This window comes from Glycine soja, chromosome 19 (genome assembly GCF_004193775.1).
Source record: "Glycine soja cultivar W05 chromosome 19, ASM419377v2, whole genome shotgun sequence".
NCBI lineage: Eukaryota > Viridiplantae > Streptophyta > Magnoliopsida > Fabales > Fabaceae > Glycine > Glycine soja.
Genome location: NC_041020.1, coordinates 28,663,728 through 28,680,062, shown reverse-complemented (window position 1 = coordinate 28,680,062; position 16,335 = coordinate 28,663,728). Strand labels below are relative to the sequence as shown.

Genomic DNA, 16,335 nt, shown 5'->3' with positions numbered 1-16,335 from the left:
AGGAAGGTGACCATTTTCTTTTGTGTCTATCACTTTTTTTTTTCCTTCTATCTTCTTCAATGTTACTCGCTATATACCCAAAGAGTAAATATATTATCCTTACTTTATTATTAACTACAAATTTTGTTTAAATAATAATTTTGTATAAATCATTAATATATATTTCTTTACACAATAAAATATAATATATAATATAAAATATTATATCTTCACATCTTCCTTTTTAATCAGTTATTTTTAAAAAAAAGGTATTAAAGTTAGTTTGCGGACAAACATAGCCTAAAAAATATATTTTTTCTTTTCTTTATCATTAAGCCAAAAAAATATAGATAACTAAGCATATGGATGGTTAAATTATACTTAATGTTTACATTAAACAATTGTTATATGTCATTTCACTACGGAAGTTGAAATTATTTTTCTGAATTTATATTAAGATTTAAATATATGTATATATAATCTTTAAATAACATTTAAATAAAAATTAATCCATAATTTCCTTTCTCTTTATTTTGATATTAGCATGTTTATTTAATTTTATATTTATTTATTTATTTGAGATGTTTCTTTACTATCTTAAGTATTATTTTCGATTCAACTTATTTAATAAATAAATAATTTTAATTCAATTAAGTCTATATCATACTTTTTGCTTACAATATTTTTATATTTTATTTAATATAATAATTTTAATTTACTAACAATTATATTTTAATAATGATTTTTCAGATGAGTATTTAATCAACTCAACTTCAAGTACAAAGATTTATATCAACATAGATCATCCTGATTTTGTAAAGTTCAAGATAGGGTAAAATGATCTTCCTTCTCTTATTTTATTTTATTATACACATTTTGTAACATTCAACCAATAAAATTGTTAGTTTATTCTAATTCCTTGATTGATGTAGTTAAAAGATTATAAATTTTATTCTAAATAACTACTTTGCCGAAAAAAATGGAGCAACGTCAAATAAAAGAACTATCTTCTTCAAGTTCTACCAACATTGATCTTGACAAGAGAATGTCAAAAAATAGAAGTTCTTTGCAATATATAATGCCATGAAATAGGTATTAAAATCACAAGTATGCTAACCTACCATGGCCTGCATATTCATAATATTCAATAATACTTGATTTTTTTCTTAGTTTTAACATATATATATATATATATATATATATATATATATATATATATATATATATATATCAATATAGTTGTAGAGAATGCAAACAGTCATCCAAGTACCCAACAACAAGGTTTAATATTTGTATGTAATGAATTATTTTTATAACATAATTAAATAAATATTACAATTTTTAAAATATTTTTTAGGTTCAAGATACAATTGAAAGTCTCTGATGACACACCAGTGTAGCAACATTCACAATGTTCAATCGAGATGTACAACAAATTCTAAACACAATAGCATCTGAACTCCTTCGCACCCAAAATGCAAATAAGGCTAACATACCCCAATATTGTATACCCTTATGAAATCAAGCTCACAACTTGAAGAAAAGATTTCAAACCTATACATCACAAGGACTTTTACCCCAAAAAATATCATTTAGCATGATTCTCTCCTCAAAGAAATTATAAAGGTAACGATATTTATAATTTATTTACATTTTTACTTCTTGTACAAAATATTAATAGTTTTGTCCACCAATTAATATTTTTATGAAAAAGGAGTACACTTCACCACAGCATCCAATAAGAAAAAAAGATGCAAGCATCCAATAAGTCAAAAGATGTTTCCTTTAAGTCAAAAGATGCATCTTCATCATCTAATGAAGAAGTTTATCAAATCTCACAAAGTCCATTAAGAAAAAAAGGCGAATAAACAAATTGTCACAAGTTAAAGTCCAAAGCTACAATTATCCAAGAAGTCAAAAGATGTTTCCTCATCATCAAAAGAAGAAGAAACTCCATTAAAGAAAAATATGAAAAACAATTTGTCATAAGTAAAAACTCAAAGCTACAAGCATCCAAGAAGTAAAAAAATGCATCTTCGTGTCATCAAATGAAGTTTATTCAATCTCTAAGGAGAAAGACGAATAAACAAATTGTTTTGACATCAAAGTTTAAAAAGGAGCACACCAAAGAAAACAAAGTTCAACGGGCCACTAGCAAAAGGAAATAAATACAAAAAGTCTATTTAAATGAACAATTTTCGGTGTTTTATTCACATAATTTTTTTGTGTTTTACTATTATGATTGACTATTTTTTTCATTAAATATAATTTGTTGGCTATTTTATTATGTCAACTTTACTTTATTCTTTTATTGTTCTTATAAAATTTATACACAATGCTTACTTTTATCTTCACGTTAATCAACTTTAGTTGATTGATCAGCCTCTAATTTTAACGTATTCCCTTATAAATATATTGATGAATAAAAAATCATAATTTTTTATCTCCTTTAACAAAAAAAATGATATAAAATATCATTGACAATTATATTCTTAAATTTGATTTATCAAATAAATAATTTATTTAAATATTTTTTTAATTATTTATAAACCCGCACAACACGCGTGTATTTCTCTAGTTTATTTTTAATTTCCCCACCTCCCACTTTGGTTTTACCCCATTTTGTGAGTTGGAGAGAACACATCGGTGCAATTCAATTTATGCTCAATTACAATTTCGGTTTTCTTAGTTTTTTAAATCCACAATTTTGATTTTCCTAATTTTTAATTAACATTTAGTTCCCTTAGTTTTATAAATTGGTAGTTTTAGTTCATTTGTTAAATTGTTAATTATAATTGTAATTAGTATCGTTATTAAGTTAATCATAAATTAGTTTTTTTAATAATTAATAGTTTTTAATTAATTTATAATTAACTTTGGTAAACAAAATTAAAATATAATTCACTTATTAACTCTTCTATTTGTTAACAATCTAACATATGAACCAAAATCGTCAATTTGTAAAGTTAGAGAAATAAATGTTACAATTAAAAATTAGGAGGACAAAAATCATGAATTTGATAAACTAGGGAGACCAAAATTGCAATTTAACCTTTAATTTAATCCATTTTTTTGTGTAATGTTAACCACACACAATTAACCTATGAATCACAGACACCATACTTACACTATTATTTTGATAGAATTAATGTCTAAGATATAAGAAACAAGGACACCATATACACATATATAACAAGAGAAACTCTAATAAAATAAAATAAGTAATATAACAAATATTTAAATTGGTGGTATATTCACTTTTTAAAATCGATCTTCTATATTTTTCTATGATAACAAGCCTAAAATAAGGTAGACATGATTTTTCTTAATATTTTATATTGTATTTCAAACTAACTTTTCCAAAAGTTAACAAGTGAGTAATCTTTTCAATAATATTAATGCATGTCCATATATAGGTTTCAATTTAAGTGTTTGAATTGTGTTAAGGTGTCATCTTAAGTATCCAAATCAACAAAAAAATATTTTTTAATTAGACACCTAATTAAAAGTATCGGATAAATATTAAAAAGTATCAATATTAATAACATATTCCGCTTAATACAATACTTTAAAAGAGAAGTTTTCATGCTTCAGAGCAATTAACACAATGCCCTCATTATTAACTAGTCACATAATAAGGTAGTATTTAAAAATCACTTTATTTTTGTGACTAACATTTTTATTTAATAACTTTTCTTCTGAGAATTTATTTTAAAAATGTATTGTTGGATTGGATGTTATTATCACATAGATTATATATATAAAAATTTACATAAATATTTACTAAGATTAACATCACATGTTTTTAAAATATATGAAAATGGAAACTAATTAATTATATTATTATTGCTGTTTAATATTTACGAAATATCAAGATAACGAGTTATAAAATTATAATCCAATTAATGTTTAATGTGCCAAAAAAAAGGTACGAAAAAAAATCCAATGTTTAGATTGACAAAATTATATTCTATTTGAAGTCATTAATAGTGGATCATTATTAATAGTGGAGTACTAAATCTTATACATTATATATTTACTTACACATTATAAATATAACTTGATACAATAGCACATTACTCAAAAATCTTAATTTTAAGAAATAAATTTAAAGATAGCAAGAGAAAGGAACTAAAAGTAAAAAAAAATACATTATATATATATATATATATATATATATATATATATATATATTATTTGAATGTTATGTGAATTTGATTTGGTGATATTTAAAATAAATATTATTTAGATTTAGATTCTTAGTTGTTATACTTTCATTTGGATTTAGTATTTCTAACTATTGTTTTTTCTTTTTGGGTACTTATAAAATAGGAGTATTTTGGTTTTTGTACTTAACCATTATTTTTATTTTCTATTTTGTTATTTGACAAATTTTTATTTTTAATAAGGATACCTGCAATGACAATGACTAGACTGTCAAGTCAACAATTTTTAAATGATATGAACTTAATGACATGACCCTCCATTAGTCATAACTCACATCATCCATTAACAATTTTTCCCAAATGTCAAATAATTATTTCAAAAATAAAAATTTGTCAAGTATCACAATCTATATCCTATATTATAAAAGAGAAGTATAGGAAAATTACTGGTGTGCCCATGCTTGAAAATTAGACAGTTGTCCCTTTTAATGGTTTTTTTGGTCGTTTTGGGTGTCCAATTCCCACTCCTCTGGTTGTGCCACGTGCTTGTTGAGTAATTCAATTTTCACTGTTTTGTTGTGCCACGTGCTTTGCTCCTTAAAGCTTTCCGGTGGGGTTGCTTCATTTGTTGACACTGGTTCTTCTGCATTGTGTTACCTTTTTTCCCTCATTTTGCACCTTTTTTTTTACTGACCTTTGTTAGTTTTTTAGTTTGGCTTTCCTGTGTTTTTCGATTTGGTTGCGAGAAGTGAAGGTTGTTCGCTTTGGTTGCCGGCGGTGAAGGTGGTTCTTTTGCCTTTTATTTGTTCGCGTTTATGCATTCTTATCCTTTTCCCCACTGTTTTCTTCACTTTGTTTATTCACATAGCCAAGGTTTAATTTTTATTGAGCATTCTTATGTTTTTCCCCACTGCTTTCTTCACTTTGTTTATTCACATAGCCAAGGTTTAATTTTTATTGACTGATACGCATGTGTGGCTCTTACTTTGGTGTTTATTGTTACTTTTTTTTGTTGTTTTTGGGTTTACAAAGTTTCTTGCGAACGCATGTAGGAAAATATTGTTTCCTATTTTTGGGTGTTTCTTTCATGTTCTGTGATTCTTTGTTATATGTTTTTTTGGGCGGGGTTTTTCCTGGGTTTTTTAATCTAACCTTCTTTCCTTAAATTTTACAATCTTAGATAGTATTTTACTCATGGTGATAGAGGGTGCAAAATAATTTTAAATCAAATAGAAATTGTGAGAGAAAGAGAAAGCCCAGACCAAAGAAGCTGAGGAAGAGAGAGAAACACCAAAGATGGGTCTTTGCTTTGGTTGCTTCAACGTAGACAAACATATCTCGATTAAATATGCTTTTGCCCTGCTTTTTTTAGTACTTTAATTAATTTTTACCCTTCTTTATATTGCGGTGAAAATTCAGCTATATTCTCTTTGAAAAATTAGCTAATATCGGCAGCATAAATAAATGTAAAGAATTTCTATGGTTTTGTTATTGCAAAAAGTGGCAGAATGTGGGAGGCAACCCAGTACTAGGTAGTGCGCCAATGACATGTTGGAGTGGCCACTGAGGCGCATTTAAAAAATTACTGCACAAACCCGTATTGCAAGTAGTTGCACTCAATTATTAGCTCATAGTCGTCAAGGGATTTCCATGGGGAGGATTACCTATCAAGAGGGTAAAGTGGCTTCAGGGAATTCTGAATTTCTATTGTTTTATTACATGCTACAGTTTTCTGAACACTAAGTAGTTATATTTCAATTCAAAATGGATTCTTTTAACGCATAAAGTTATGATGCTTCTTTAGAAGCATTTCTCTTGACCATGTGCTTCAAACCTTGGATATATCCAGGTGCATGGAGGATGCAAATCTCAACTATGCTGAGTCCAACAGTTATGTGTGGCTGGGGTTGCTGATTAGTGTTTTTTTTTTTATTTTTTTAAATTTCTTTTAATGGAAAGAAATTGTGTATTTTTCTTGGTATTTTTCTTTGGGTAGCAAATAATGAATATAATATAAATTTTTATTTTCTGGTTTGTATGAAGCAGGGGGTGCTTGATATATCCGATTATGGGGATGTGTACTAGCTGGGATTTGGATTCGGACATGATAAGCCTCCAACCAGTGCTTTGGTGAAGAAAGAATTTCAACACAATCATCTATCCTTTGAGCCCTCACGAGGTACACAAATACAATAATAATATCTAACTACAAAAGAAATAAAAAGGACATGCTAATGCCATGCTATGTTGCATGTAGTGCCAAAAAAACTTGTTTAACTCAGTTTGTCACTTTCTAGGTGCATTAGAGCGTAGGGTACCCCACATGACATGCTTTGCCCTATTGTTAATTTCATCCTCTGCTTTTGCTATATGTAGGACCATTTATGGTAATTTTAAAAAATATTCTCTTTTTTCCTAGCCAGTGTTTATGCTCATGTGTTGTTGTCATACCCTAATTTCATCCGGGGACCATTGTTTGATGGCATGCAACCTTTGTTTGACCGCTTCGAGGTACTTGGCACCCTTTGTTGCACGATACGTGAAGTTCCAAGACATGCCGGAAATCAAAAGGAAGCATTGTTACGCAATCCGTGAAATTTCGTAACATGCCGAAAATCAAAAGGAAGTATTGTTACGCAATCCGTGAGTTTCTGTAACATTCCGAAAGCTAAAAAAGGAGTAATTACATGACTCGTAAGGTTCTGTAACCTTATGGAAAGAAAACAAGTATCGTTACGAAATTCGTAAAGTTTCGTAACATTACGGAAAAAGAATCACCAAAAAAGCAAAGAGCGGTGTATTTAGTAAAAAATGGGGTGCAAATAGCAACCAGGCCCACTTGGGCCTTCCAGGATGTTCCTCCAGAAGGCGGTTGCTTCTGGAGGAAGCAACCTGGCTCGCCTGGGCAAGCTGGGTGGCAAGCTCCTCCCTTATTTTCCTATAAATAGAGGGAGGAGTGAAGGAGAAAGGGGTTCAGCCCTTCTGGTACTTCGTAATCACTTAAAATTAGTGAGGAAAATTGTTTTCGTGAAGAAATCCAAGCCGAGGCGCTTCCGTAACGTTTCCGTGGGTGATTTCGCGAAGATTTTCAACCGTTCTTCGTCGTTCGTCGTTCGTCGTTCGTTCTTCGTCGTTCTTCGGTCTTCAACCGGTAAGTTCCCGAAATCGAACTTTTCAATTCATTCTATGTACCCTTAGTGGTCCCCACTTGTTTCGTGTGCTTTTATTTTTATTTCATTTACTTTCCGTACCCCCTTTTGACGTACTTTAGTCATTTACTTAAGTCATTTTCTCGCCTAATCAAAAAATAAAATAAATTTCCACCGATCATTTGAATTGTAATATCCGTTAATTTCTGTTAAAATGAAATCCGACCGTTCGGTCATGCTGTAACCACGTTGGAAACCAAAAAGATATAAAATAATAATATAATAATAAAAAAATATCTTTTAGTAAAATAAACCAAAAAAAATCAATCGGACGTTTCTCTTTGGGATTTCTCTTTCTTGATTGAATTGACTAATAACTAAAGTGAAACTAAGGCTAAAATCAACTCGCAAAGTCAAGCTCGTCCGCAAAAAATCACTAAAAAGGATTTTAAGGTTCGATACCTCAGGTTTTCTCACTAAGTAAAAATGGGTCATTTTAAGGTCCAACGCCTTAAAAGGACCTCCTTCCAAGTAAAAAGAATCGCTTGATTTCCCCTTTAGAAAGAACTACGTAGGTCTGATTTCCTCTTCGATGGAGGGTGCGTAGGAGCAAGAGCCCCGCTTTTGTCGACCTCAAAAATAAAAAAGGAAATAAAAGTTTAGATACACAATTTCACACAATTCTAATTTAAGGCTGTTGTCCTTTGGGACAAACGTGAGAGGTGCTAATACCTTCCTCAAACGTAAATACAACTCCCGAATCTGGAATATTCTTCATGACTGGTTTCCTTCGATTTTTCCGACGTTTTCCACAAATAAACGTTGGTGGCGACTCCGCGCATTTTCCTCCTTTGGAAGACGCACCCGTGAGCCTTGCCTCGCTCGCCCGCAAAAGGGTAGGTTGCGACAGTTGTATTCTTAAGTCATTGATGTTTAGCTTTCCAATTCTTTTTTTTTCATGGCTAGTGTTTATGCTCATTGGCTCTTCAATGTGTTGTTTCTTGACCCTTTGCATTAGGATTAGTCAGTTCTATTTCTCGACGGAGGCAAGGGATATAACTCAGCGGTAGAGTGTCACCTTGACGTGGTGGAAGTTATAAGTTCGAGCCTGATTATCCCTAAACCCAATGTAAGTTTTTCTATTTGTATGTCGTGATCGAATAATAATTGAGAATGGAGAAATATCTGAAACTCTATAGCTACCATTACCTGATAAATGGATTCGCCGTGCTGGTTACCCAACAACAGGTATGACAGTAGTTTTCATCGTCATGGTTGTATCATTTAAGAAAATTATGATTAGTTACATTGTATAGTGTGTAGTTGTTTCTTTATATTGATGATTTGGTTTCACCTATCGGTGCCTGACCATGTTTAAGCACTATTAACTTTTTTGTTTAATTTATTGCAAGTAAAAGTATTCTTACCCTTTGAAATTGCTTAATCATGAAGGCAGAGAAACTATCAAGGAGCAGTGAAGTGTCCAATGTGGTTTTGGATTTTTTTGTAAGGACTGCGACTATGCATACACCACAGTTTTTGGGTCTGCCATAGGGAGCATGGTTTCAAGATGGTGGGTTCGAGACTGCTAGAGAAGGAGTTGTTATAGGGTTCGTTGAGAACTTTTGTGTTGTTAGACATGACTTTTCGATGGGGAAAAAGGAATGGGGTTTGTAATGGCAACTAGGGGGTCCTAGAGGCCTTCTTTTTTCCTTTGGAGTTTAGATGGAGTTGGTTAGGTTCATAATGTGGTTCCTCATGGTTTATGGAACATGCATAAATGCTTTCTTCTATGTTTTAGAATGTCTTTGAAGAGATTGTGGCTAAAAGTTTGTATTCTTTATTTTTTTCTCAGATGTTTAGGAATGATTTCCTTGAAGACAAGCTAAAACCTTTCCTCAAATCAGATCTTGAACCATGAAGACAAACTCTAAAAGCTGAGTTCAGATCACATCAATGGCAAGGAGCTATAAAACTTTCTTCCTTTATTTACTGCAGTTAAACTCTGCGATCAATGGATTTAAGTGTTTGGTTGAGTTATTCTGTTAATTCTAATTAAACACATTTTGTAAGTTTTGGATTATTCAAGGGATGTGAAGTCTTTATGCAGCAAAAAGACTCCAAAATGAGTTTGGCAACTGGGTTGCTAAGGCTATATATGAAATAATTTTTTTTAATTAGCATAAGGTTATCTATTTTTTTTTATCAGCTGTGATTTTCTTGATTAAAGTTCTTTTTTTCTTGCAATTTTTATGATAACCTTAGATTGTTTCCTACATCATTCAGTATTGCTGGATTGTTTCTTACATCATTCAGTATTTCTGTCTTGACCATAGTTACTACATAGTATGTAGTAACTTGAAGTATCAAATTAGACATACACATGAAATTTCAAACTGGGTCAAAAAACAAAATAAAATTTATCAATTGCATACTGATAGAACTAAAAAGCCTTTCTTGCATCTGCCAATTCTAGGCAGATGTTAAATGCATTTCGTCCATAAGAATTAATTCTTCCACTTTCCAGCTGTTTGGAGAGTTTAATCCTCCCTCAACAATTCAATTTTTCCTTTGAACCTAGAATCATCACATTATTTCATTACATCTGAAACAAGATGTAGATGCATGATACATGCTTTATATTCATATATATTTGACATATCTGTGCACGGTGAAGAGTTTGCCATTGGAATTGCATGGTTTTTAACCAGACTATTATTAACCAAAATACATACAACTCATGGCAGACTGCTTGTGTAATTTATTCATTCTTTTCTTCATCTCCGAAGCATGTTTTCATTTTATATTATTAGCTTTAATTCAATCATCATTCTAACTTGAACAATTGAAGCATTAATCCCTCGCCCTTATACGTGTACACACACTGAATATCTCAAAAGGGGTGTGGCTGTTACTTTCAATAATATAAAGCCAAAAAGGATCATGTCATGTGATTATGTTTTCAATGGAAGAGCCAATTTAAATCCAGCAAATAATATCTTTGATTAATTAATTTAGAGAAAACAATAAGCTTTTTTGTTCTTTTTCTTACCTGGCCATGCCAGTTGCACATAATCAATAGAATAAACTAAGAATCCAATTGAACAAACAGAAAAGAAAAAAACTGAGGTATAATAAAACTTTTAATACAAGTAGTATTACAAAAGCAGTTGTTGTAGAGTAGAGAAGGATATACATAACATATCATTGTTCCAACTGGGAAAGGAAGGAGGAGAGGTAGTAAACAGAAAAACATATACTAATATCAAACATATATGATATGCTAAATAATTTCATGATGTGAGCCATGCCTTATTTGATTCTCAACAGCAGAGATGAAGAGCCAAGCATCAGACTTGCCTAGAGGGCTGGTTTCCTCAGGTCAAATGTCCTAATCAGGTTTATAGTTCCTTTGTTGTAGTATCATTTGGCCATGGCCCCAACAATGGCATGAACTTGGACAAAAGTGGTGTTCTTGACTTTAAGCACCTCATGATGATCTTCTTCTGTAGGACTAATTTGAAAAACGAGGAGGTAAGGAGATGATGGGGAAAGAGACTACAGAGTTGCTACTTATTCTTTCAATCGGATATATATTTCTTAGAACACTAGAGATGGATGGATGAAACAATATTCAGTATTTCTGTTTTCACAGGATGGTGAAGCTGCAACTGAGGAGGTGAAAAAGAGTAACCATGTTTTGAAAAAATTAGAAAAGCAAAAGCAGAACTGAGTTCTTGATCCTCACATTAAAGAGCAATTCGGAGGTGGTCGCCTTTTGGCCTGTATCTCATCTCGCCCTGGCCAATGTGGTTGTGCTGATAGGTATGTTACTTTTTACTTAATTAGCTACCAGAGATATATTAGGTGCATGCTTTTCTGCATCCAGTTTGTTGTTTTTAGAAAGATATGAAGGGTTAAAAGATAAAGAAACTCGGGATATTACTGTAGAAGAAGGTTGTTTTATTGATCTGGAAAGCAGAGTGCCTTTTACAAAGAGATGCTAAAATATATAGATAAAACTACTATGGGTTGTTGCCTAAAAAATAGAATATAAATTTAAAAACAACATAACAACATAACAGCCTAACAACATATCTGCAGCATAACAACATATCCTAAAAAACTAGCAACAATTTAAAAAATCTGTTTCAAGAGTCAAACAGTTAACACTCCTCCTTGACTCTGGAACAGCATACACCAAGCCTCTGCCTCAAGAATTCATATCTAGCTTTAGGAAGCGCCTTTGTTAGGATATAAGCACTTTGTTCCTTGGTTGTGCAGTAAATTAATTTCACTTCTCCTTCCTTCTGTGCCTCCCTGAGAAAATAGAGCTTTATCTTGAAGTGTTTTGTTTTGCCATGAAACACTGGATTCTTTGAAATTGAAATTGCAGCTTGATTATCGACAAATATTTGCGTATTGTCTTGTTGTTCCATATGCAAATCTGTCATAAGCTTTCTGATCTAGAGAGCTTGATTTACAGCAGCAGTTGCAACAACATATTCTGCTTCTGCTATGGATTGAGCTATTACTTCCTGTTTCTTTGAATACAATGAGAAAATTCCAGAACCAAAGCTAAAAAGATAACCTGAAGTACTTCTCATATCATCAGCACATCCAGCCCAATCACTATCAGAATAACCATGAAGTCTGAAGTTTTTAACATAATGGTATCTTATTCCAAAATCAATTGTGCCTTTAACATATCTAAGAGCTCTTTTTGCTGCCTGAAAATGAATTCTACTAGCATAGTTCATGTACCTTGATAACAAGCTTACTGCATGCAAGATGTCAGGCCTTGATGCACTTAAATACATTAGGGAGCCGATAAGGCTCATATACAACTTTTCATCCACTTTTTCAGCTCCATCTTCTTTGCAAAACTTCTCCTTTTGATTCATTGGAATTGCAGTTGGTTTGCACCCTTCCATGTTGAACTTCTTGAGAATTTCATTTGCATATTTTTCCTGGCAAAGAAATATTTCATTCTGTTTTTGATACACCTTCATACCGAGAAAGAATGTCATCCTTCCAAGGTCTGTCATTTCAAAAACATCTTTCATTTCTTCCTTGAACTTGTCAATATGCTCCCCGCTGCTTCCCGAAACCAGTAGATCATCAACATATAGAGATACTACAAGTATTTCACCATCAGTCTTCTTCAGATATAATGTAGATTCACTTAAACTTTTTTTGAAGCCTAAGCTCACCAAGTGTGCATCAATTCTGCTATACCATGACCGCGGTGCCTGTTTTAAACCATACAAAGCTTTCCTTAATCGATATACTTTCTCCTCCTGTCCTTGAATAATGAACCCTTCAGGTTGCTCAACAAAAATTTCTTCCTCCAAGTATCCATTTAAGAAGGTTGATTTCTCATCCATTTGATGTATAATCCAACCTTTTTGTGCAGCAAGAGACATCAACATTCTTATGGTTTCTATCCTGGCAACTGGGGCAAAAGTCTCTGAAAAATCAACACCAAACACTTGAGCATATCCTTTAACAACAAGCCTTGCCTTGTATTTGTTTACAAAACCATCTGAATTGAGCTTGGTTCTATAAACCCACTTGACACCAATCGCTTTCTTGTGGTTAGGTCTGTCCACCAGCTCCTATGTTTTATTTTTTCAATCATTATAAGCTCCTCTTTCATTGCATTTATCCATTTCTGATCAGCTGTAGCTTCTTCATATCCCTCAGGCTCCATCACAACAACATTACACCTTTGGTAGATGTCTGAAAGTGCTGGTTCCTCTCATGGGTTCTTCATCAACATCTTCATTCTCCTCTTGAAACTCAGACCTCTTATCATTTTTCCAGTCCCAACTATCTGACTCTAGAAATTTGACATCCCTACTGACAATTACTTTGTTGCTTTGTGGTAGGTAGATTTTGTAGGCCTTTGAAGTTGAGCTATAACCTACAAAAATTCCAGGTTCTGCTTTCTTGTCAAGTTTGTCTCTCTTTACTTGAGGTATGTAAGAGAAACATAGGCAACCAAATATCTTCAGATTTGTTAGCTTTGGTTTGTAGTTGTGCCATGCTTCAAATGGAGTCTTTTTCTGCAACGCTTTTGTTGGCAACCTATTCAGCAAAAAAATTGTTGTGTGTGTAGCCTCTGCCCAAAATTCCTTTGGCAGCCCTTTGTCATGAAGTAAGCACCTTGTCATCTCCATAATTGTTTGGTTTTTCCTCTCGACAACACCATTCTGTTGTGGAGTGTATGGTGCTGTCAATTGATGTTCAATGCCTGCATCTACACAAAACTTGTTAAATTTTTCAGAGGTATATTCAGTTCCATTATCGGACCTGATCACCTACATCTTGCATCCACTTTGAGTTTCAACCTAAGCTTTAAACTTCACAAAGATGTCAGCAACATTAGATTTAAACTTCATAGAATAAATCCAACACATTCTTGAATAATCATCAATGAATGCAATATAATACTTACTTCCATTCAATGATGGTGTTTTCATGGGTCCTCCCACATCTGTGTGTACTAACTGCAGCTTTTGTGAAGCCCTCCAAGTCTTGTTTTGTTGAAAAGGAAGTCTGGTTTGCTTTCCATATTGGCAATCAACACATTTTGGAGGTAAATCTTCTAATTCCGGCATATCTTTCACTATGTTGTTCTTTTCCATGAAAAGTAGTGCAACATGATGAAAATGCCCCAATCTCTTGTGCCAAAGCATTGTATTATCATCCTCTTTGTGTACAGCTGCTTGCAGCTCCTCATTCATCAAGTCCAAGGCAAAACTCTTGCCTTTCATTTGAACTTTGACCATTTCTATGTTGTTTGCATCTTTAATCACACAATTTTTGTCCTCAAACATCACCTTATATCTTTTCTCCAGCAGTTGAGTAACACTTAAAAGGTTTTGATTAATTTCAGGGATATATAATACATCAGAAATTAATTTCAAACCTGAGTGGCCTTCAATTGCAATTGTTCCCTTGCCTTTTACTGCAATGAGTGCTCCATTTCCAATTCTGACTTTGGAAATAGTTGTCTTGTCCAATTCTTTGAAAAGTTCACGATCATAATTCATGTGGTTTGTGCAACCACTATCTATAAGCCAGCTCTCCATAGTGGTGTTGGTTGCAAAGCATGATGCTACAAACAGCTGCTCCTCCATAGGCTGATCTTCAACAGCCTTGGCTTCTCCTTGTTGTTGTTGTTAAGTCTTGCATATTCTTTCCACATGTCCTAATTGACCACACTTGTGGCATTTTATGTCTGGTCTCCACCAACACTTGTTGTGTGGGTGATTATTATTTTTGCAATAAGGACAAGGTGAAAAGACACGTGTCTTACTGCTTTGGCCATTTTTGTTGTTGCTCTGCTTCTTCTTGTTATTTTTGCCTCCTTTGTAATTCTGTGATCTGGCCTGAAAAACACCCTCAACAGACCCTTCTTGCCTCATAAGCCTCCTTTGTTCTTGTGCTTGTAGTGCATTCAACAATTCTGCCAATGTAATGCTTGACAAATTCCTTGAATTCTCCAGAGATGCAATTATGGCTTCAAACTTTTCTGGTATTATGACTAGAATTTTTTGAACAATTCTAGCGTCTAAAAATTCAGTACCTAGGAGCCTTACATTATTGACTATGCCTAGAAGCCTATCAGAGTATTCCTTAATCGTTTCTAATTCCTTCATTCTCTGCATCTCAAATTCTCGGATAAAATTCAGCACCTGCATGCCTTTAACCTTTTCATTTCCTTCATACTCTTGTTTAAAAAAATCCCAAATCTGATTGGCTGTTTTAAGTGCCATTATTCTGGCTACAATGGTGGATGAAACTGCTGTAAGCAAATTTGCTTTTGCTTTTGACTTTCTCTGCTTCCTTTCTTTGTGATTTTTGATTTGAGCAACCGTTGGATTGTCCGGCAAGGGTTCGACTTTGTACACATCTTCAACAGCTTCCCACAAATCACCTACTTCAAGATAGGCTTCCATTCTAAAAGCCCAGAGATGATAACTTTTACATCAAACGGCGGAAGTGTAAGTGGAATGGATGAACCTTCTGGATTCATTTTGACCAGGTTATGTGTGTTTGTGTTTTGAATGTGTATGGGTTCTCTCAATCTCTCAGATCCCTCAGAATAAGGCTCAGGATACCAATTTGTTGTTTTTAGAAAGATACGAAGGGTTAAAAGATAAAGAAACTCAGGATATTACTGCAGAAGAAGGTTGCTTTATTGATCTGGAAAGCAGAGTGGCTTTTACAAAGAGATGCTAAAATATATAGATAAAACTCCTATGGGTTGTTGCCTAAAAAATAGAAGATAAATTTAAAAACAACATAACAGCCTAACAACATATCTGCAGCATAACAACATATCCTAAAAAACTAGGAACAATTTAAAAAATTTGTTTCAAGAGTCAAACAGTTAACACAGTTAGAGTAAATTTTAGAATTGTTTTTCATAGTTAGAACAACCATCCCATTTGCAAGGGCATATATATGATGAGGTAGAATTTTTTTAAAAAAGATAGGTCAAAGAATAAGGGATTTGCCTCATTCTAAAAGTAGCTCTCAATTTCTCGTGTTGTGTTGCATTCTTTGTTGGTTTATTATTATTATTATTATTATTATTATTATTATTATTATTATTATTATTATTATTATTATTATTATTATTATTATTATTATTATTATTCAGAATATTCAAACCCATATGTGCTTTTCTTTTCCTTTTTTCTCCTGAATTTTGGATATGTTGTACATGGTCTAATACATATTTTGTTTTGGTCCTTGCTGATTAATTGGCTATAATATGTTCATGGTATTGGCAAGATGACCACATACTTCATGACTTTAACCACTGGAAATCTTGCAGAGCATACATTACATTGAGTGTGTGTGGGTAACTATAATGAGGTTTTCCCTTGGTTACATTATAGGGAATATTGACTTAACAAAATAATCTATGATGCATTGCAGATTCTTTCAGATTCTCAAAAGAGAGCCCATTATGAAATGTACCTGTTGTCTCAGAAAAAACATATGCAAAGGTATTTTGGACAGGG

The 16,335-nt window shown here is 32.5% G+C and overlaps 1 protein-coding gene across 1 annotated transcript; it reads right to left on the bottom strand.

Annotated features, from left to right (window-relative positions):
* Positions 1 to 14,481: 14,481 nt before the first annotated feature.
* LOC114398690 lies at positions 14,482 to 15,261 on the bottom strand. The gene has a single exon (XM_028360857.1). It carries the CDS (start codon positions 15,259 to 15,261, stop codon positions 14,482 to 14,484), a length of 780 nt encoding a protein of 259 aa, XP_028216658.1.
* Positions 15,262 to 16,335: the final 1,074 nt, after the last annotated feature.

Bases quoted from the DNA above. Each gene is read 5' to 3' on its own strand.
- LOC114398690 (XM_028360857.1), bottom strand. From the start codon at position 15,261: ATGGAAGCCTATCTTGAAGTAGGTGATTTGTGGGAAGCTGTTGAAGAT.